The sequence below is a fragment of the Nanorana parkeri genome, unplaced genomic scaffold (genome assembly GCF_000935625.1).
Source record: "Nanorana parkeri isolate BGI_ZX_2015 unplaced genomic scaffold, ASM93562v1 scaffold2068, whole genome shotgun sequence".
Lineage (NCBI taxonomy): Eukaryota > Metazoa > Chordata > Amphibia > Anura > Dicroglossidae > Nanorana > Nanorana parkeri.
This window is the reverse complement of record NW_017308336.1, coordinates 184,070-207,284: the sequence shown is the minus strand read 5'-3', so window position 1 is coordinate 207,284 and position 23,215 is coordinate 184,070. Positions and strand designations below refer to the sequence as shown.

The 23,215-nt window shown below is 42.8% G+C and overlaps 1 protein-coding gene across 1 annotated transcript in view; it reads left to right on the top strand.

Annotated features, from left to right (window-relative positions):
* LOC108800576 (ELAV-like protein 1) overlaps positions 1 to 23,215 on the top strand; it is a 96,468-nt gene that overhangs the window by 11,582 nt on the left and 61,671 nt on the right. The window contains exon 2 of the mRNA XM_018572557.1: positions 18,642 to 18,795. Within this exon, the coding sequence (XP_018428059.1) occupies positions 18,714 to 18,795 (82 nt within the window). The 5' untranslated portion in view covers positions 18,642 to 18,713. The remainder of the gene's footprint in view (positions 1 to 18,641; positions 18,796 to 23,215) is intronic.

Sequence of the window (23,215 nt, the reverse complement as noted above, 5' to 3'; positions counted from 1 at the left end):
GTATGCAAAGTATTTGAGGGAATGGTAAGGGACTATATTTAAACATTTTGATGTGATAGTAGTAACAGAAGTAACATCCTGCATGGATTTATGAAGACTATTCTTGTCAGACCAACCTTTTGACATCCTATGAGGAAGTGAGTAATAAGGTGGACAGAGCCCAGTAGATGTAAATTATGTGGACTTTGCTAAGGCATTGGATACAGTACCACACATACGTTTAACAAATTAAGTATTTTTGGCATTGAAGAAACTGTCCGCATGGGTAGAAAACTGGTTGCAGGAACTTATCCAGAGGGTGGGGATAAACAACTCCTTCTCTAAATGGTCTCAGTGATAAGTGGAGTGCCCCAGAGTTCAGTCCTGGGGCCAATTTTGTTAATCCTATTCATAAATAATTTAGAGGTTGGAATAAATAGCTCAATATCAGTGTTTTCTAATGGTACCAAGCTATGTAGGGCAATACATTTGCATTAGGGATGTCCCGATGCCACTTTTTCAGGCCCAAGTACAAGTACTTCCCCTCATGTACTTGCCAATACCAATTACCGATACTTTTTCTTAAAGGGACAGGTGATTTTAAATGATCCATAGTGCAACTACATGTAATGTACTATGGATCATGATTTAACCTATTCATGTTAGCAGCGGAGAATTGTAACTCTATTGCTGGAGTGTAGTGGAGGTGTGTGCTGTATATATGTACTACAAATACATTACACACGTCCAGTACATTATAGCAATAGATTTTTAGCCAGCCCCGTCCCAGCTTCTCTCACTCAGTTTCACTCCGATCCCTACTACAGGTTCGTTTTCCTAACTGCTGTGTTGAGACCTCTCCACAGGTGCTCTATGGGATTTTGATCTAGACTCAATGCTGGCCAGTCCAGTACTCTCCAGCGCTTTGTCTGAAACCATTTCTGGGTGCTTTTTGACGTGTGCTTTGGGTCATTGTCCTGCTGTACCCTTGACCTCTGACGGGGACCCAACTTTCTGACACTGGGCTCTACATCGCACCCCTGAATTCTTTGGTAGTAGTCAGATTTCATAATGCCATGCACCCAGTCAAGACATCCAGTGCCTGAAGCAGCAAAGCAACCCCAAAACATCAGTTAACCTCCACCATGTTTTACTGTAGGGACTGTATATTTTTTTTTTTTCTTTTAACAGTCTCATTTCTTTTTTTTCTGAAAACAGTAGAATGATGGGCTTCACCAAAAAGCTGTAATTTTGTTTAGTCTGTCCACAGCACATTCTCCAAAAAGGATTTTTTTACTTCCTCCGTTAAGTTTTGGCAAACTCCAACCTGGCTTTTTTATGTTTCTGTGTCAGCAGTGGGGTCCTCCTGGGTCTCCTACCATAGCATCCCTTTTCATTCAGATGGTGACGTATAGTGGGAACTTACACAGTTGTACCCTGTGCCTGAAAGTCAGCTTGAATTTGTTTTGGAAGTTGATCGAGGGTCCACCATTATCCACCATTCGAACAATGCATTGTAATCATTGATCAATTGTTCTCTTTCTTCCACGTCCAGTGCCATATGATGTAAACTTCTTGACAATGTTGCGCACAGTGGACACAGGAAGATTAAGATCTCTGGAGATGGACTTGTAACCTTGAGATCGGCCATGCTTTTCTACAAAAACTTGGAATGTAATTATTTCTTGCAATTTGAAGAAGGTGCCAATAATTTTGTCCTGTCCATTTTTGGAATTTGCGTGGAATGTGTCAGATTTGCATTTTTTTTTTTCCCTCTCCACATTCCTGTCATACCAATACAAGCCAAGAAATAAACATGAGACTGCCTAAACATTTGTAATTGCAACCATTTTCTGCACGACATGGTGCATTGACAGAAATGCAGGGGTGCCAATATTTTTGACCACGACTGAATATATACAGTTGGTATAGAAAAGAATCACCCCCCTTTTTAAAATCCCATTTTGTTGCTTTGCAGCCTGAAATGAAGACAGTTTTTGTTTTATCCAGCTGTATTTAGTACATCCAAATTGAAAGATCTAACACCAACATGTCAGAAAAAAAAAAATAAGAAACCTAATCGCTGAGTTGGAAAAGATCACCCCTTCCTAAAGGTGACCATACACCTTACAACTATCACACGACTTTCGTTGTGCGATGGTTGTAAGGTAATTAAAAGCTTGTACGATCTGCCCATCTTGGACAGGCAGATCGTACTTGCGAGCAAACAATCAGCTATGGGTGGCAAGGCACTGTTAAAAGATTGGGATTAAGTTGTAGACAGGCACAAGTCAGGAGATGGCTACAAAAAGTTTTCACTGCCTACAAGCACAGTGAAGTCTATTATTAAGAAGTAGAATATATTTGGTATAGCACAGACCCTCCTTGGATCAGGATGAAGAGGATCTTGCTGCACTCCTTACAGGATATTCCCAGTGATAGGGAGGGTGTTTGTAATGACTGTGGATGGCACCGCTGTATACATAGATTGGTCGTGAAGAATGTCACCAGCACACCGGAAAATCCTTTTAGGATCACCAAATGTTAATTTTATTGAACAAATCGTCAAAAGTTTAAAAAAAAGGCTCACATCCCCCCCCCTGCGTCATAAGAACGTCATGGCGGCAATGTGACGTTGTTCTGATGTCGCAAGGGGGTGTGTGAGCTTTTTTGATTAGTTTATTGGCTGCCACTGTTATGTATTTATATCTGCACTTATATTGTTGGTATTCATTTTCTGTTTGCCTGAAGAAGGGACCACTAGGTTCCAAAACATCGCTTTGAAATGTGACACTACTACAGTCAATAAAGAGATTGACTTGATACTGATCTGGAGTGTGAGTGACTTTCCATTTGGTTAACAAAATCACAAATTCTCCACAAATGTGGCTTGTATGAGAGGGTTGCAAAAAAAATGCCACATGCAGTCATGACTGAGCTTTGCCAAAACGCACCTTGAAGATACTGAGGCCACATGGGGAAAAAAGGTGGGTATGGTCTAAAATTGAATTGTTTGGCCTCAACACCAAATATGTCTGGCAGAAATCCAATACAGCTCATCATCCAAATAACTAGAGGTGCACCGAAATGGAAATTTCAAAACCAAAATAAAAACAAATTGTCAGGTCGAAACCAAAAATGTTTTTTATTTGAGCTTTTTTAAATGTTTTTAATATTTTTTTATTATTTTATAAACTTTTTTTAATTTTCTAATATTTTTATTAAATATTTTAATTTTTTACATTTTAGGTGCTTCTGGGAAATATCTAAACAGACCCCTGATATTTCTCCTTTTAAAATTAGAGAATGAGAACACAGAGTCCTCAATCTCTTTTTCTACAGCCCCTGTTTTTAATGAACAAGAATCCTCTATACGGAGTGTTCCTGTTCATTCATAACTAGTGAACGTAGTGTGTTTACCATGTCCACAATCGTGAATGAACAGGAAGTGATGTAGATCACTTCCCATTCATTCACAATTGGGGACACAGTAAACCTACTCTGTCAATTGTTTACAATTCGCTGAGTGTTTGTACCCACTCTCTCCATCCTGACACACTGTCAAAGGAGGCTGGGCGGTGCGGGAGGAGAGCTCAGCCTCCGGTGGCAGCTGTTTCCACCCACACCACTGCTCTCCTGATCTGTCAGAGGAGGCTGAGCGGTGCGGGGAGGAGAGACGCTGGCCACTCACAGCGCTCTCCTCCTCCCGCACTGCTCGGCCTCTTGTGACAGTTTCTCTCCTCCCCGCACAGAGCAGCGCCCAGCCGAAATAGGAAAGCACCGATATATTGGCCAAAAATGGCACTCTGGTGAAAGTGCCTTTTTTGGCCAATATATCGGTGCTTTCCAAGTCAGGATCGAAGGAAAAATGGATGGGCATAATACCGTCAAACTCTTGAGGATAATCTGCTGCCCTCTGCCAGAAAGTTAATAGGAAGGTTTACCTTCCAACATGACAAAGCACACAGCAAAAATGACCACGCAGTGGCTGAAGGAGAAAAAGGTTCATGTCTTTGCATGGCCTAGTCAGAGCCCAGACCCCTTTTGAAAATCTGTGAAATTACTTGGACTGCAGTCTGCAAATGGTCACCATCAAATTTACCTGAATTTAGGCAGTTCTGCAAAGAAGAGTTGGCAAATATTGCAAAAAGTCTAGATGTGCACAGTTAGTAGCAACATATCCCAAAAGACTAAAGGCTATAATTTAAAGCAAAAGATGGTTCAACAAAATACTGACACAAGGGGTGATCCTTTCTCCAACTTGGTGATTTCTGTTTTTGAATGTTTTATTTATTTATTTTTTTCTGACATGTTGGTGTTATATCTTTCGCTTGGATGTTAGAAGTTGCACTGAGTAAATACAGCTGGCTAAAACAAAAACTGAGTCTCTTCATTTCAGGCTGCCAAAGCAACAAAATGGGATTTTAGAGGGGGGGGGGGGTGTGATTCTTTTCCATACCCACTGTAAATAGATCTACATCCTTAATTCCCAAAAAGTTGGGACACAGTAAAATTTACTTAACCACTTCCCGGCCGTTGTAAAAAAACGGCCGGCCAGGAGCTCTCTAGATCTGAGCGGGCATGTTTAGACGTCCACTCAGCCACGCCCAATGCCCGTTATTTGAAAACAGGCAGCGATGCCTGTTAACCTCCTTGCCGGTATTCCAGAGTCTGGCTCGGGGTTAATTTTCCATACCAGGAGTGGTAACCCCGAGCCAGACTCGGGACTGCAGAGAAAAGTGACACTAACCTTGTCCCTGCGAGCCCGCGGCGTCCTCTGCTGTAAGCGGCCCGAAAACGTAACTAAAAGTCAGATCCCGGCATCTAACTTTTAGTTTCATTTTCGGGTGTCACAGCCGGCGGGAAATTCAAAAGTGAAAAGTTTATACAGATCTCTGCTTCTTCAGGGGGGTCCTAGGTGACATTAGGGGTCTTAGAGACCCCTGATGTCTCCATAAAGAGGACCTGTCACATATTTTGCTATCACATAAGGGGCTAAGTGGAAAAAAAATTGTTTCCACCCCAAAAAATGTAAAGTTAGAAATAAAAAAGAATTATTTTTTTTTAAGTCCCCCCCCCCAATACATGCACGCATGCAAACAGGAGTCGGTGCGAAAACTGCGATTTCACACATTACGCCGCACATGTTGCATATCGGCGTGAACGTCGGAATGAGATCAATAATTCTAGGGCTATCAATCACTGATGACACTAAACTGATGAACTGTAAAAGGTTTTAAAGCGTCACCTATGGTCAATTTTGGGAATGGTAGTTTTTTGCGGGTGCGCGCAACTTTAAAGCATGGCATGGTTGGTGTCTATTTACCCGACGTGACCCCGTCTTTTATATTTTACCAATTATATGGGTAATAATCATTGTTTACTAACATTTCAAATTTTTTTTCCTTAATATAGTAAAAATACCACCAAAAGAAAGCTCAATCTGTCTCCAAAAAATGGTATAAAATTCATTTCAGTACAGCGTTGCATTTATACCCTGAGTGTCTCAGAATTAATGGGTTCACCAATCTGTGAAAAGCTGCATCTAAAAATTGTCAAACAATTTCAGAAAAATTTTCCTCAATGTAAAATTGCAAAGACCAAACGTAGCTGCTTAGAATATGTTCTGCTTAGTGATAGCCACAATCCTTCCAGCTGTGGCCACTACCTAAGTCACATCTGTCCAGCATCTCCAGACAGCCTTAACCAGTTGACATCCGCGGTGTTAAACCCCCTTCCCATCCAGGCCATTTTTCAGTATTCAGCGCTGCGGTACTTTAACTGACATTTATTCCGTCATGCAGCGCTGTACTGAAATGAATTTTATACTATGTGCCGCAAACGAGCACATATAGGCGATCGGCGGGCTATGGACCCGCTGATCGCCTATATGTGAAACACCCGGTACCGCATTGGACGGGTCTTTTCTGCCGCGGGCGCGCGCGAGCAGAAAAAAATTGCTACGGGCGGACGGCAAGAGGTTAATGAGGACATTTACCTATATCTTTGAAATGACGACAAATACACCTTTAGAAATGTTTTAGTAATTGCAATCTACAAATCTGTATTTATAGATATTTGTGGGCTTTTTATTCCTTGCATACCTTATTTTTCTTTTCCATGCTGTGCATCGCATAGTGGCAATTTTTTACTAATGGGGGATTAATAGATCTCCCTTTACTTCCTGGTACTCTGGCACATGTGACTAGGACGTGACCATGAACATCATGCTGACTGCTGAAATTTTTGACTGACTGGTGAGACACTATCACATTTTTCAAGCCCAGTATATTTATATATATATACACACACACACACACACTTTTGGGAATTGCTAAAATAGAAGACCTACCCCGAAAATAAGACCTAGTTGTGACCATTGCCAGGGCTGGTGGTGGCATAAGGGGGAACCTGAAGAGCCGCGGGAGAGAATCAGCGGTGCCAATGAAGCCAGCACTAGAGGAAGCGAGGCGGCAGCACAGGGAGCAGAGCCGCATAAGCTGATGTTTCCTCTATAGCGCCGCCCCCTGTCATATGCCTGCAGTTCTTTTGATGTTGTTGAGGGGTCTTTTGTGACCTCTTGGATGAGTTGTCGCTGCGCTCTTGGGGTAATTTTGGTTGGCCGCCCACTCCTGGGAAGGTTCACCACTGTTCCATGTTTTCACAATTTGTGGATAATGGCTCTAGCTGTGGTTCGATGGAATCCCAAATCTTTAGAAATGGCTTTATAACCTTTTCCAGACTGATAAATCTCAATTACTTTCATTTGTTCCTGGATTTCTTTGGATCTCGGCATGATGTGTAGCTTTTGAGGATCTTTTGGTCTACTTCAATAAGTCAAGTCTTATTTAAGTGATTTTTTTTTTTTTCCCGATGTTATTCGAGGGGGACATAAAGATGTACTAAGGACATGTTGTGCAATGCCAAAGGATAGACGTGAGCATAGCTTGTGAACTTGTATGTTGAAGATGGTCAATCATATCAAAATATTCGCTAAGTACTTTTGGCTCTTCTTGTGTATTAGATGCTTGGTCTCCTAAAACATCGAGATCCAAGGGAGCCATCCAATTTGGCCGTGAGGTACCAGTGAGTGTGTTGAAAAGCAGTCATGATATCCTTGAGTTGATCTTGGGACAACTCAGAGACTAGATATGCAGACCAGGTGGCAAAAAGAATTTCTGTGCGTAACTGGTTGAACTTGCTGTCTAATTTTTCTATAGAGAATGTCACGTATATCTGATAGTGATGGGATGTTTGTATTAAGCCAATTTTTCAAGATAGCCCTTTTGGTCGCCAGTAGACAAAAATGTTCCCACGGGGGGGTGGAGGTGTGGAGTCATGTTGGGGTCCGTAACATGTAAAAGACATAGAGCTGGATGTGGATCCCTGCTTCTGTGGGAGATATAACTCATGTAGGTCAACATCTGAGACCACAGTGTTTGAATAGAGGGGCAATCCCAGAGTAAATGGTTGACTGAGACGAGGGAGTAAAATTAAAAGCATAGTATGCTCTATGAATTATTTTAAATTGGAGTTCCCTCCACGTTTCACATGCCATAGTCCTACACACATTCTGCCAACCCTTGAGGAGACTGTCATGTGTATCCTCCAAAGTCAGTCCTAATAGAGAGGCCCATTTGTGGACATAATTCGGGAATGTAGGGATCGTGGACTGCTGGTCGTGGTCACTTAGTAGCAATTGAATGTTGGATAGGGACATCCTAGAGGAAGGGGAAGCTAATAACCGCATAAGTGTCTAGCCCTGAGGGGACAGCAAGTCATGTATGGAGTGTATGCCTTTTGCGTTTCCAGATATGAAATATATTAGTCTCTGCCCTCGGCGAGGAGGTAATAGGCATCCAGGGTGACACCACTCCCCTCAGTCCCACTAGTTTTCTCACCTCCCGCCAAGTAATTATGGTGTCTTTTAGTAGGATGTTTTGCTTCATGTGTGGTGTGTGAAGTATGCCCGCTAAAGACTATGGGGCTACTAGCTGGGCTTCCATTTCATTATTGGTGTAGAAAGAGGGCTCATGTATCCAGTCCCTCACATAACGGAAATTGCTGGCTAAGTTGTAATATGTTAGGTTAGGTAAATTGGCCCCCAATTCGGAATTGGGTAATTGGAGTTTCCTAAGAACAATTCTCGACTTCTTCCCTTGCCAGATGAATTTTGAGAAGGCCGTGTTAAGCAGACTAATGTCTCTGTGTTTAAGGAGAAGGGGCAGAGTTTGTATCGGGTAAAGGAGTCCGGCAAAGCTAATCATTCTTATTAAGTGGCATCTGCCTAACATCGATAGCGGGAGGTTTTGCCATGTTATCAACTCAGCCCTGATCTTTTTGAAAATAGGGGAGTAGTTAATATTGTATAGGTTTGTAAGTGTGTGGGGAATACGTATGCCCAAATATGTTAGGGAATCGTTCCTGATTTGTAGTTTTATATGCTGGAGAACAAGACATTGCATCAGCAGCCGTTGTTTTCGAGAAAAACAATAGTTTACTCTTGTCAAAGTTTATCTTAAGGCCAGAGAATGTGCTGTATGTGGTGAATCAATTGTGGAAGTTGTTGTTTGGGTTCCGACAAAAGAAGTAAAATGTAATCGGCAAACAACATAGATCTGATGTCCGTGGTTCCAGCACTTATTTCCGTATACAATTGGGGGGAAGAGAAGGATAGGGAGAGTCGCTCAATGGCTAAGTTAAATAACAGAGGGGATAGAGGACAGCCCTGTCGAGTACCTTTGTAGAGGGAGAAGGGAGGTGAAAGATGCGTAGAGGTGTAAATGTGTGCTCTTTGGATGAGTAAATGGTGGAGATACATTGTAGAAATGTCCCTGAGATTCCCACCTGACGGAGAACCCTGAATAGCCACTGCCAATTCACACTGTCAAAGGCCTTCTCCGCATCCAACGGCAACAATGCCATTGGATACGGGGAAGACCGAGGACGTTGTAGGCGTATTTGTTCTAGAGCCAGCAGTGTCTTATGGATATTCAATGTGGCCGAGCGTCTTGACACAAACCCTGCCTGATTGGGAGAAATGAGTTTAGGCAATATGCAAGATAACCTGTTAGCCATAATCTTAGATAAAAACTTTGCATCCTGGTTCAATAAAGAAATCGGACGATAGGACCCTGGCAAAAGTGGATTCTTATCTTTCTTGGGGAGCAAACGTATATAGGCATCATGGAAAGTTGGGGGATATTGGTTATTATGCAGTATATGGTTAAACAGCATAAGAATGTGTGGAGAGACCTCCTCCAAGAGTAATTTAAAGAACTCAGAGGATAAACCATCAGGGCCCGGCGCCTTGGATAGGGAGGCTTGTTTAATTATGGCTTGGAGTTCAGGCAGAGTGATGTCTGAGACAATCATCCGACCATCGTCCGATAGTGATGGCAAGGATACTGAACCCAATAAAGATTCCGCACCAGGAGAGTTACCCTGATCAGCACTATACAGGTTCTGGTAGTAGGTGCTGAAGATCTCTGAGATCTTGCCATCCGTACCAGCCAGACGGAGTATATGGGATATAGGGTGAGGGCCCCTTACCAAGTTCGCCATGAGCCTGCCGGGCTTATTCCCGAATTTAAACAATTCCATTTCTTTTACAGATCTTATTTGTTGATCATACTGTTGGACCCAATGGTCACATTGCTGCTTTGCTTGTAGCCAGTGAAGCCTATCTTGTGGGGACAAGGAGGTTTTATACGAGATGTAGGCTTCCCCCTCTTATTCCAGACATTTAACTTTGCTTGAAGAGTATTTTTTGATTGGTACAGTAAAGGAAACAGGCGAATTTAGAGATGACTGGGTAATAGGCGATTGGACTCCTCCCACTCCAGAAAAGCCTGTTTTTTGCTAGTGTCCTTAGGTGATGGATGTTTCAACTCTACTAATGGAGATGTGCAGTAGTTTAGTTAAATTGTTTTTTCTATGTTTCTTTAATCAAGATAATTTTGGCTGTGGCTGGTCATGGCAGCAATCTCGCAGCTTATGGATCCGTGTCCTACTGCAGCAACTTAGTGGACCGTACCCAGACCCTTTAGGACTAAAGATGTGGGGCCAGCCTCTAATGTCGTTTCAGGCACTGGATCCTGCATTATATGCCCAACTTAACATGTGGTAATGTGCCTTGAGTTAACTGTAGGGTGCCTTACAGGTTCAGGGCAGTGGCGTAAACCCCACCCTCAAAACTCATCCCTCAGTGCTTGACCGACGTGAGCGAAGCCGAGGTTCGGTGGACATTCCTTAGTTGAATGTTTGATGCTACTGGTGGTTGAGTCTCAGCCCCTATTCCCCTCTGGGTACCCCTGGTCTTCACGGGTGCTGGCCTTTTCCCCCTCCATGTCCCCGTTGCTAGCTCCATTTTGCAGAATTTTGCTTTTCCTGCTTGCACTCCCCTGTTGGTCCTGGCAGTGTGCGGGCACGGTTGTGAACAGCTTCAAGACTGTCTGCGTGGTCTTGCCACTGGATCATGCCCAGTATGCCACCGGTGGCCATCCTGGTATGCTAGAATGCCCTGTTACGGCAGCTATCTTGGTACTATCCCTACAGCTGCAGGGGAATCTGGAGCAGCAGCAGCTACCTGTTAGAGCGTGCTCCCCCCCTCCTCCCAGGGAGAGAAATTCGGCTTTGAGCCAAAGGGTCATATAATGTCAGCAAGCTCACCAACCGTAGGATCCCTAGACATATATCCTTGTACCATACCAGGGCCTGGCAGATGGAGGAAAATTTGGATTTCTGACTAACCAGTTAAATCTGTTTCTTGGAGCACAGTAACAGCGGAATCAAAGACAACTGGGTAATATGCAGGTATCATGAAGTGATTGAACACTGGCCAGAGCAGTGAAAACCCTCATAACCCTGAAAAGAATTGCCAAAGCAAATATCTGCCCTATGAGTGTAGTTGGAGCCAATTGTTGATCCAGTCCTAATTGAAGAAAGGCTAAAATCTGTCCTGCAAAGTATTTCCCGAAGCTGAAACGACCTCTGTTCGCACCAGGCGATTAAAGCCCCCCCATGTATGATGGTACATCTTTCGAGAGGTGGACTTCCTAACCTGCAAGACAGTGTGGGAATCACAGAATTAAACAGAATGCCATCCCACAGGATCTGGACCAAGCCATGAAAACCAGCACCTGAGAAGCAGGATAGACGCCGGACCATGGAACAGCAGTCTGGACATTCCAGAAGTGACCACAGGGAAAAAGCCACCAACTGTAGGATGTCTGCATACCATATTCTTCTAGGCTACTTAGAAGCCATGAGAATCCATGGAATGCCCTCTGCCTTAATCCTGTGGAGCAGACTACAAATAATCTTCAATGGAGGGAAAAGCTTAGATCAGGAAGAATTGATCCCAAAGCCCCACCAGTGCATTCTTTGCAAATGCTTTTGGTTCCCTAAACCGTGATAAAAGCCTGTTCAGTTTGTTGTTCACTCAGGACAGCAATAGGTCTGGGCACCAAGTCTCTATGTTCATTGCCCCCCAACATCAGCAGTGTTTCTACAACACCTTGGGTTGAAGAGATCATTCCCTCATATCTAGACTCTGGCTGCTGAGAAAGTCTACCTACCAACTTTGCACTCCTGGAACATGTAGAGAGGACAGGGATGGAACATGAAGTTCAGCTGAAGCCAAGATCAGGTCGGCTTCTCTTGTGCTGCGTGACTTTTGGTTCCTCCTTGATGCTTTATGTACACCACAGCCGTGGTGTTAGACTGGACCCTCGTTGTTCACCCTTGAAGGTGACGCATCCAGTGCTGCATGAAGAGTTTAAGTGCTCTGAGCTCTAGAACACTGATGGATAGTCTGACTTTCCTTGCTGACTAGGTCCCATGTACAAAGTTCCTAGCACACCCATTCAGCACAAGAGGCTAGTGCCTGTAATCTGTGCCATCCACTGCAACAGACTCCCTGGTCACCAACATGAGACAAGAGATTCCCCAAGCCGGTGCGGTTATCATTCTGGCCATCTGGTGCCTGAAGTGAACCCAAATAGAGAGTAAGTATATTTGTCCCAAGCAGCTAGAATGCTCAGTGGCTCGGAATTGACCTGAGCAGAGGAGTCTATCGTCAGACAATTAGACACAAGGCACTTATGCAGAATCTCACAGAGGGTAGGTCGTTGGCTTGAAGGGTTTACAGCTGGTAAACAGAATTTCTGTCTGGAGGGGGATTAACACCTGGGCCTAGTCACCATCCAACAGATCTAGGCATTGAGTGGTATATTAACCAGTTGACATCCGCGGTGTTAAACCCCCTTCCCATCCAGGCCATTTTTCAGTATTCAGCGCTGCGGTACTTTAACTGACATTTATTCCGTCATGCAGCGCTGTACTGAAATGAATTTTATACCCTTTTGCAGTGCCGTCCGTCCGTTTTTTTACTACGGGTGGACGGCAAGAGGATAGAAACCGGTCAAAACACTGTAGTGCTTGAATTGCCCTGTATTTGTCTGACTTGCGTACTTGTTTGGATTGGGCATGCTGTAGAAGGTCGTCCAACTATTCCACTATGTAGAATACAAAAACAAAAATAGAGAAATGGGGCTTTATAAGTGTCCTCAAATGCAAGGAGACCCAGTTCAAAATTACATACAAGTCGTTTATTGTATAAAAATATATATATATTCTTTATTAAAATAAAAATGACAGATTAGTGATATCATTAGATGGTACAAAACCTCCCTGGATCACATATAGATACATACTGTGTATATAACAATAACTTATTCACATATATCGCCTTAAATATCTCTTTTATATAATTGCATAAATAAATTCATCCATAATGTTGAGTAGATCTATAATGTGTCCAGTTTGACATGTTTCGCTCAAGGCTTCATCAGGAAAATATGGAGGTGCCATTAATGGAATCTCTGTCCTACTGACATGCGTCCCTACTGCCGGAGAGCCAACCCAAAACAACTCGGGAGGTAAGGGAAGTAGGGGACCATGCGGGCCAAGGAATGGGGAAGAAGGTACGCCTGTCCATGATGTGTCCTTCAAACAGTTACTGGATGCGTTCTGCTCAATGTAGTATCGCTTCTCATCCAGCAAAAGGCAGCCCCCCAATCCGAGCAGCCCACATCTCCCCTCTCTCTCCCTGCTCTATTCCCGCCGCACCAAACCACGCCGTTTGCCGCTAACGGCGCGCGTCATGTGCAGCTGGGACGGGCCCGTGTCCTAGTTCATGTGGTGGTTCGCAATTTTGTGTACAATATTCCACTATGTAGACACACTGAGATGGCTACAGTGCAAATACAAAGGGCCATGGAAAGGCAAAAGAGAAGTGCCACTATGCAAAAGTGTTCTACCCCAAGGCAAAAAGTAAAAGGCCTGGTTGTGGAGGAAAAGGTTGGGAGACACAGGTCAACATTCCTAATGTCCACAGAAACCAAAAGATCTCCCTGCTGAAGAAAGGCAAAAATAGCTAAGCTTTAGACGCAAAAGTATTCTATTTGTGAAGCTAGGAAGGGTTCCTTTTGCTTCTCCCAGTTCTCTAGGCCCTAGTCTCTGCAAAGATATGCTTTTACACAGCTCTTCTCTGTTAGTCATTGCTTTTTTCCAGAACAAGAAGGGTTTCTACTAGGGATGCACCGATACTAGTATTGGTGCTGATACTGAGTATTTGGGCGAGTACTCGTACTTGCCAAAAATGCTCCGATACTATTCCCGATACCGTAACTTCCGGTATCAGAAAGCCGGGCAGCAAGTCATTACGCGTCGCTCGGCTTCCTGATTGGCCAGGAAGCTGGCTCCATGCTCCCTCGTCACTTGTTGACGAGGGAGCTTGGAGGCGGCTTCCCAGCCAATCGGGAAGCCAGATGGCGTGTAATGACTCCACCCGGCTTCCTAATTGGTCGGGAAGCTAGCCAATTGTGCAGCTGTTCGGTGGGTCTTTAGCCTCTCCCTGGCTTCCTGATTGGCCAGAAAGCCGGCTTTAAGATTCCTCATCACCTGGTGAGGAGGGAGCTTAGAGGTGGCTTCCTGGCTAATCAGGAAGATGGGGGCGGTAAATGACTTGCCGCCCGGCTTCCTGATTGGCCAGAAAGCCGGCTCTGCTTCCTTGTCACCTATTTAGGAAGCTGGGAGGCGAGTCATTACACACCACCCGGCTTCCTTAATGGGACTTTCAGCATCGGTATTCAGTATCGCTAAGTACCGAAAAAGAGATCGGTACTCGATACAGAAAAACCGGTATCTGTGCAGCCCTAGTTTCTACTCAAACCTGTTAACTCTCCCCAAAGCAAAAGTGAGCATTCACCCTATTTAGGGTCTCAGTGAATGTTTTCATTCAAGGTAAAATATTTTACATTGACTGACTATATTTGGTCAGTTATTGCTTCACTCCATCTGGGGGACCTTTTGGCCTCTAAGTATCAAGAATGCCTACTTGCATATCCCCATTTTCTCCCTCCGCATCAAGGGCTACCTGCATTATGCAGTGGGCATGCAACACTACCAGTTTGTTGCCCTTCACTTTGCTCTGTTCATTGAGTCTTCACCAAGGCACTATCTCCTATACTTATTCTACTTTGTTCTCAGGGCTTCCCCATTGTGTGGGATGCATGGACGACCTTCTCCTGAGGGAACAGATGGCACATGCCTTGCCTGCCAATGTCCATCAAACTGTTCAGACTACAGTAAATTGGTTGTGATCTAAACCTTCAAAAATCGGTGCTGGAACAGATGACTCATACTAGATATGGCTCTATCCAGGGATTTTTCTCCTGCAAAACAAACTCCTGAGTATTTTCTCCCAAATTCTGGCTCTGCAGTCCAAGAGCTGGCCAAGCCTTTGCCTTTTCATGTGAGTACTGGTCTTAATGGCTGCCTCCTTTTGAGGCAGTTGTTTATACCCAATTTCACTCCAGACCATTGCAACGCAACATTCTGGCAGCATTGTACAAGAAGGTGAAGTCTCTTGACCATCATGTGTGCCTGGCTATCTTTGGGAAATGCATCATATCTGTCTTGTAGAATCTAATGATGGATGGAGGAGTCCAGAACACCCTTTCAGTGAAAGTTTTGGTCGCCAGAGAAATATAATCTCCCAGTCAACTCGGCGATAGTTATCCCTTCACCGCTGGAGCTCTCAAATGTGGTGTCATCTGGTGATTAGGGAGAAACCAGACTTCTCTCTCTCTCAGAAAGGCCAACTGGAATTAGTTTTTTTTTTTTTTTTTGAAAAATCTTTTTATTCATTTTGCATAGTAAACAATTACATTACAGTAACATTCGGGCACCAACATAGCACCCCATTCATACGCAACAGTGTATATACATTACGGCATAACGTATGCCAACAACCGTAAATTTGCCGGTTTGTCAGCTAGCTAAGGGTCAGGATGTAGCACGGATGTCGGGAGCTGCAGTGAGACACGTCTGCTCAGTCTCACATCCCGGCCACGCCCCCCCAACTGGAATTAGTTTGGATGAAACTTCACATTCCGGCCATGTATGCTGTGCACCTTCCAAGTGTGGTAAATTGGCAGGCAGATTTTCACAGTCCTCGATGCCTAGACTCCTAGAAGTGGCCTGCTGGAGGTCTTTCAGGGACCTCTGTTGTATTTAGGGAATGATGGACCTTGACTTCCTGACTTCTAGGTTCAACAAAAAACTGAGCACGTTTGTCTCCCTCTAGCCAGAACAGTGTAAGGCATCCTTTCTGGTACTACACAGGGACTACTTAGGAGTGTAGATTCTTCCACAGCAGTGTATTAGAAGGGCAAAAATGGAGAGAACAGAAATCCGGGAGAGATCCGTCTTTGTAGTTCTACTAAAGTACAAACGGAATTCTGTCTTCATTGGGTGAAGTATTGTTACTCACATCGGTTGGCCATCGTGATCTCCCTTGAAAGGGGTCTCCGGCAACCATATTGAAATTGCTTGTGGGGAATATGTCTGTCCTTGCGCAGTTTGGAAGTCCTCCTCAATGCTCTTTAGGGAGTATCTTTGGGTGATTTGGAGGCTGGACCACTCCTGCCCCCGTTGTATAAAGTAGTTGTTCCTCAATGTAAAATTGCAAATACTTTAAATATATTATCTACAGTACAGTACATAATATCGTCAAATGATTCAGAATCTGGAGAAATCTCTGTGCGCAAGGGACAAGGCAGAAACGGGATATTGGATGCCCGTGATCTTTGGGCCCTCGGATGGTACTGCATTAAAAACAAGATCACCATTTGTGAACAAACCATCCAAAAATGCAAGTTAAAGCTCTATCATGCAAATAAGCCATATTTGAACACGATGCAGAAACACTGATGTCTTCTCTGGGCCTAAGCTAAAATGCTAAAAGCTAAAATGGTCTTTTTCGCATAGTGGAAAACTGTTCTCCGGTCAGATGAATCGAAAGGTGACTTTCGCAACCACGTGCTCCGCTTCCTCCTGACTAAAGAGGAGAGGGACCTTCTGGCTTGTTATCAGCGTTCAATTCAAAAGCCTGCATCTCTGATGGTATGGAGATGCATTAGTGCGCATGTAATGGGCAGCTTGCACATCTGAAAAGGCAGCATCAATGCAGAAAGAATATATATCCAGGTTTTAAAGCAGCATATGCTCCCATCCAGACAACATCTATTTCAGGGAAGGCCTTGCATATTTCAGCAGGACAATGCTAAACCGCATACTGCATCTATGACAACAGCAGAGTCCAGGTGCTTAACTGGCCTGTCAGCAGCCCAGACCTTTCACCAATGGAAAATTTTTGGTGCATCTTACAATGAAAAATATGACAAAGATGACACAGGACTGTTGAGCAGTTAGAAGCAACTGGTCTCCTTAATTCCCAGATGTTTTACAGAGTGTTAAAAGAAGAGGGGATGTTATATCATGGTAAACATAGCCCTGTCCCAACTTTTGTGAGACATGTTGCTGCTGTCGATTTTTCAAAATTACCTTTTTTTTTTTTTTTTTTAATTGTACATTTTCTTAGTTTCAATATTAGATCTGTTTTCTATTGTGAATTTAAAAAATGGGCTGATGAGATTTGCAAGTCATTGAATTATGGTTTTATGTAGATTTTACACCTTGGCGACTCCTGATCGCGCGGCATCATGCAAGATTGCCACGCGTTGAGGTGTCGCCTAGGTGTGAGCCTAGCCTTATTTGTATTTTGTTTTTTACTTTTTATTAGGGCTGTGCAAATTAACGATTAATTTCTCGATTAATCGTTTAATATTTTTGATCAATTAAAAATTTTTTGATCGATTTACATTTTTTTTTAAACTTTCTGCACAAGCGACAGCCAAGGCATTGGCCTATACACATACAGCACAGCAATTAAGTAATAAAATGAACTAGGATCACACTAATCCAGCACGTTATTATTCAGAGTTGCCCCACTCAAGCGGCGGCCATATTGAGTGGGGCACGTGAGATTATTAACGTGCTGGATTAGTGTGATCCTAGTTCATTTTATTACTTCATTGGTGTGCTGTATGTGTATAGGCTAATGTAGTGTTGGATCTGAAATGTGCGTTATAATTAATCAAAATTAATCGATTAATCCATTTTAAAAAAAATTGATCGAACAAGAAAATGTTAATCATTACCAGCCCTACTTTTTATCAATTTTTTTTATTTTCTTAATTTTCTTCTTTCACTTAACTCTATTGCTATCACACAGGGGCTAACAAGCCCCTTGTTGATGGCATTTGGAGGTGACCGGATCTCTTCATGGAACCTGTCACCTCCAATACAAAAGATCATTGTGCGCGATCTCCTGAGACAGGAAAGCTGTGAGAAATATGGTTCCCCAGTCTATTCCATCTGAACAGTATGACAGGAACATTGTACTAACATGCAGTCCAAAGTGGCACTCAACAAACCCCTAGTCAGTTTAGGTATTTTATGTGTTCTAGCTTAAGCACACCTAGTGAAACTAATGAAGGCATTGATTTGTTGTATCAGGTGTGCTTGAGACGTTTTGAGACGTTTTGAGATGTTTTAGGTCTGTTGGGAGTGACTAGTTTGTTCAGTTAAATGAGGCTTAAGTCAGACCAATGTTTGAATGCCCTGGAGTGGAAAGAGGGATTTTGAGGAATGAAAAGGGGAGTTGAGCGTATAGCGAGCCCCCAGGGTGTTTTACTTTGTCACTCTGAATAGAGGCACATTTCAGGTTGAATGTAAAGTAATACCATATTATGGCCATTGGTGGAACTTATCAGCATAGGAAATAAGTATTAACCTATGCTCCTTAGTGTCTGCTACTGGCCATAGTGCGGTACTACAGTAAATTCAACCGCCCCTCTTCTAGTAGCCATAATGTGGTTTTACATTACATTCGACCTAAAAAAAATTACACTAAGATTTTTTTTTTTTCCCCTCTATTCGCACAGAATAAAGATTCACTGAGATTTGCAGGTTGAGTGGCTCTACAATGTTTATAAATGGACTCATTAGTGTCTAGAAACTGACAGGTCAAAGTCCTTTGATTTTATAAATGTGACATATATTTATAGTTTTAACAAGAAAAATGTAAACATACTTTTATGAGGAAGGTTTATGAGGAAGGTGGTGATTTTCTTTAAATGATTATACCACATCTTCAGAAGGTTTTGCAGATCCTTATCTCCACTTTACATAGGGGCTTGGTTGTGTATGTGTGCATGCACATAAATAATTGCATATTTTTAATTTTCTGTTAGGTGTCCTTTGCCCGTCCAAGCTCTGAAAATATTAAGGATGCAAATTTATATATCAGTGGCCTCCCAAGGACGATGACACAGAAAGATGTAGAAGATATGTTTACAGGTTTTGGGCGTATCATCAATTCTCGTGTTCTTGTTGATCAGGCTACAGGTGAGCAGATTTAACTCTTCCTGTCTGAAAATGTTTGTAATTAAACTATTTTGAAAAAATTTAGCATAAGAAACTGAAGCAAATGCCTTCTTAAGTTATTGTGTCTGTGATGGTTCTCATTCATCCAGGTCATGGTATATCTGTAAAAAATAAGTCAAGGCAACTGGACTTGCTCTATTTTTCTTGGACGTTTCACTGGTCATCCAACCAGCTTTCTCAATTCAGAATGACTTGTACAAAAATTCTCTGGGAATAAATATGGTGCTGTTGGTCGCAACCAGGTGTTGATAGCATTTGCATAATTGGAGTTAGGAGGTATTTTTCACCTGCCCAGAGAGAGGTGTTAAAACAGCAATGTATGTGGCAGACAATAGATGTCTCACCTCCCCCCACTCTATTCAAGCTTGGCGTCTCCATTTTTACATAAATTACCTCTTTCACACCTCTTTTGAACCAGTCCTCCTCCCTGGGAGGTGTAGGATGCATACTACTTCACTTCACACACTGCTGAATCCTGACCAGAGGATTTTGCTCTTCTATCCTGTGTCATACGCTGGTGTAGCTGCTGTTTTGTTTCACCAACATACAATTCTGAGCACTTCTCACTGGACTGCATACACAATGTTGTTCATCTCCAAGTATGCAAATGCTATCTACACCTGGTTGCGACTAACAGATTATGTGGATTGGAGCACCATTCACCATATTTATTCCCAGATAATATTTGTACAAGTCATTTTGAATTGAGAAAGCTGGTTGGATGACAAGTGAAACGTCTTCAATAAAAAATACAGCAAGTCCAGTTGCCTTGACTTTTTTTTTTTTTTTTTTTTACAGTGTGTGATGAAAAGGGAAACGTTTTCAATAAAAAATACAGCAAGTCCAGTTGCCTTGTCTTTTTTTTTTTTTTTTTTACAAATATTACGTTATTGAATATACACTGTGCGCGCTAATATTAGGCAAGTGAGTATTTTGACCGAATCGCCATTTTTATGTATAGTGTCCAACTCCAAGCTGTATAAACTTAAATGCTTCCTAGATTTAAGCATATCAGGTGATGTGTAATAAGGGAGGGTGTGGCCTTACGAGATCAACACCCTATATCAAGGTGTGCATAATGATTAGGCAGCTTCTTTTCCTCAGGCAAAGTGGGCCAAAAAAAGAGATTTAACTGACTCGGAAAAGTCAAAAATTTTAAAAAGTTTTGCAAATAGACAACAGGGTCGCTAGAAACGTTTGCAAATTAACTGCCAAAGATTTGAGAAGAATCAAACGTGTAGCTACCAGGAGCCCATTATCCTCCAGTGCTGTTGTATTCCAGAACTGCAACCTACCTGGAGTGCCCAGATGTACAAGGTGCTCAGAGATATGGCCAAGGTAGGGAAGGCTGAAACCCGGCCACCACTGAACAAGACACAAGTTGAAACGTCAAGACTGGGACAAGAAATATCTGGAGACAGATTTTTCAAAGCTTTTATGGACTGATGACATGAGTGACTTTTGATGGGCCCGTGGCTGGATCAGTAACTGGCACAGAGCTCCACTTAAGAGTCAGGTGCCAGCAAGGTGGAGGTGGGGTACTGGTATGGGCCTGTATTATTAAAGATGAGCTAGTTGGACTTTTTTCAGGTTGAAGATGGACTCAAAATCAACTCCTGAACCTACTGCCGGTTTTTAGAAGACACTTTCTTCAAGCAGAGGTACAGGAAAAAGTCTGCATCTTTCAAGAAGACCGTGATATTTATGCAGGACAATGACCATCGCATGCATTGAAGTACTCTACTGCCTGGTTAGCCAGTAAAGCCCTTAAAGATGAAAGAATAATGACATGGCCCCCTTCCTCACTTGACCTAAACCCTATTGAGAACTTGTGAGCCCTTCTTAAAGGAGAACTATGGGGTTAAAGCTTTTCCCTATAGTTCTCCTTAGGGTAACGGGAGGACACAAACTAGCGTCCTCCCGTCACCCTAGGCTCAGTATACCGCGAGCTGTAGCTCGCGGTATACCGAGACACCGCAGTATACCGCGAGCTGCTGCTTGTGGTATACTGAGACAGCTGAAGCGGATCCCGACAATTGTGCCGGGATCTGCCCAGCTGCGTGACTGACAGTTGGCTCTGCCTATCTAGAGGCAGAGCCAGCTGTACCCGCCCCCTCCCCCGTCCGTTCCGCCAGTCAGCGAGAGCCATGACAGGATCGAGAGGTGAGCGAACGCCGGTATGTGTTCGCTCGCCTCCCGATCTACTGAGCCGACCTGTGACAGTCTCATTGTCACAGGTCGGCTAGAACTATGAGGTGAGTGAAAAGCACTCACCTCATAGTTCTCCTTTTTAAATGGGAGATTTACGGTGAAGGAAAATAGTGCTCTGAACAGTGTCTAGGAGGCCGTTGGTTGCTGCTGCACAAAAAGTTGATAGTCAACATATCAAGAAACTGACAGACTCCATGGATGGAAGACTTATGAATGCTATTAAAAAGAAACAAGGCTATATTGGTCACTGATTTATTTTTTTTTAAATTTTAGAAATGTTTATTTGTAAAGAAATACAAAATAAATACATTTGAGTGTTTTATTATTCTCACTTTAACAGATAAATCAACAAGTGGGATGGGATCATTTTCATTTTCCATTTAGTTGCATAATAATTCTGCACACTAATAGTTGCCCATTAATTGTGCACAAATAGAAATTCTCCTAAGAAAGCCAAAACCTCACTTGTACTTTCTTAAATATTAAGATTTGAGGTTTATTACGATTTTGGATTGACCACTGTAGTTGGCACTTGGCACTGTAGTTGTTCAATAATCAAATAAATCTTCAAAAATACAACTTGCCTACTAATTATGCACAGTGTATATTGAGCAGTTCCGTTCCTTGTGCCTTCTTAGGGAGCACAAGATTTTTGACCACCTGGGTTATACTGCTACCTACAGAGTGTAATGGACATTGGCAAACAAGAAAACAATAGACTAGCCCTGGGTATAACCCCCTCTCATGACTAGCATGCTTCAGTTCTTGATACTGTCTTAAGCAGATTGAATGTTTTATCTTTAGCTCTACTGATTTAATGATTAACCTGAAATATTATTCTCGCAGAATTTTTTATTTTCAATAAAAAAACAGGACAGCTGGTAGTAGGAGCCCCACCTTTCCTTGCAGAAGCTCTTTCAGGGGAAATGATTTCTCTATTTCACATGCAGTTTTGCACCTAGGTCAGTCGGTGTTGTTGCTTTGTCAAACTTTTAGTGACAGCTAAGTTCTTGAACCCTTTCCCTTCCACCGACGTAAGGTATACGGTGGAACAAAACTGTTCCCAAACCGCCAGGTCAGTATGCCTTACGTCCGTGGCATTTACCGTTCTGCTGTAAGCTCATGGTCGCTTTAGCAATGTTTACATTTAATCCCAGCCACTCTAAAAACACTACCATGGCTACACAAAACTACTTGAAATACCCTGGGTTGTCTACTTTTGCAAATTGTATGCCATCATGGGGGTAATTTTCCTTCCTAGGCTGCCATACTGTCTCATAGGTGACTCAGAAAATCAATTTGTCACTTTTCCATGTAAATGGGCAAGCACCATATTTAGGCTTATAACAACCTGAAATCCCACAAAACCTCTTCATTAACATATTTTATTGCTTTGTGGGACATTGCAAAACAAAATATTTGTATTTTGTGACCGTAAAAGAACAAAGGTTTATGATATTAACAAAAAAAATTATGTTTTAAGGATAAAAATACAGCTCTAGAGTTCTAGGGTTTGTTTTAGGTTCAGAACTTGGATAGTTAGCTGTGGTCTAAGGTGTTAAAAAGGAATTGGTTAAAGCAGTTGAACTTTTAGCTATGATGGGATATTGGAGACTTCATGTGTTCTGGCCTGCGTAAGTCATGTCAGTGCTCGGCAAAATGCTCTTCTAGGGTTAATGTCTGTTTTGGAGCTTCACTTGTCAGTGACTACACACCCCTGATGAAGTGAGACGTAACGCGCATAGGGTGGGCAGAGTCACTGACGCCACTTTTGTTATCCGGCCGGAAGGACGGTAGAGCATCCTCATTCGTGCAGTATTGAGCTGGAACATTGATTGTACTTCTCTCCACTCTTTTACTTTGACTCAATCCATGTGAGTACGTTTTTTAAAGATTAAAGTTTTATTATTTATCTGAACGATACGCACTGTTTTTATTGCTGATCTTTTTCTGAATGGATATCTCTGTGAACTGGTCCGGTCTATATGCCTAAAGGCTGTCCCTCCCCGCCAAGAAGGGAACAGTGTTGTATGGCCTATATTGGTCATCAGCTCAGGTGAGCACCCACCTGCACACCATTTTATCACGTGTGGATTGGAGCATTTGTTTGATGTGTGGTACGCATAAGTTTGGATAGAAGATCGCCATTACCACTGCTATCACTTTCACC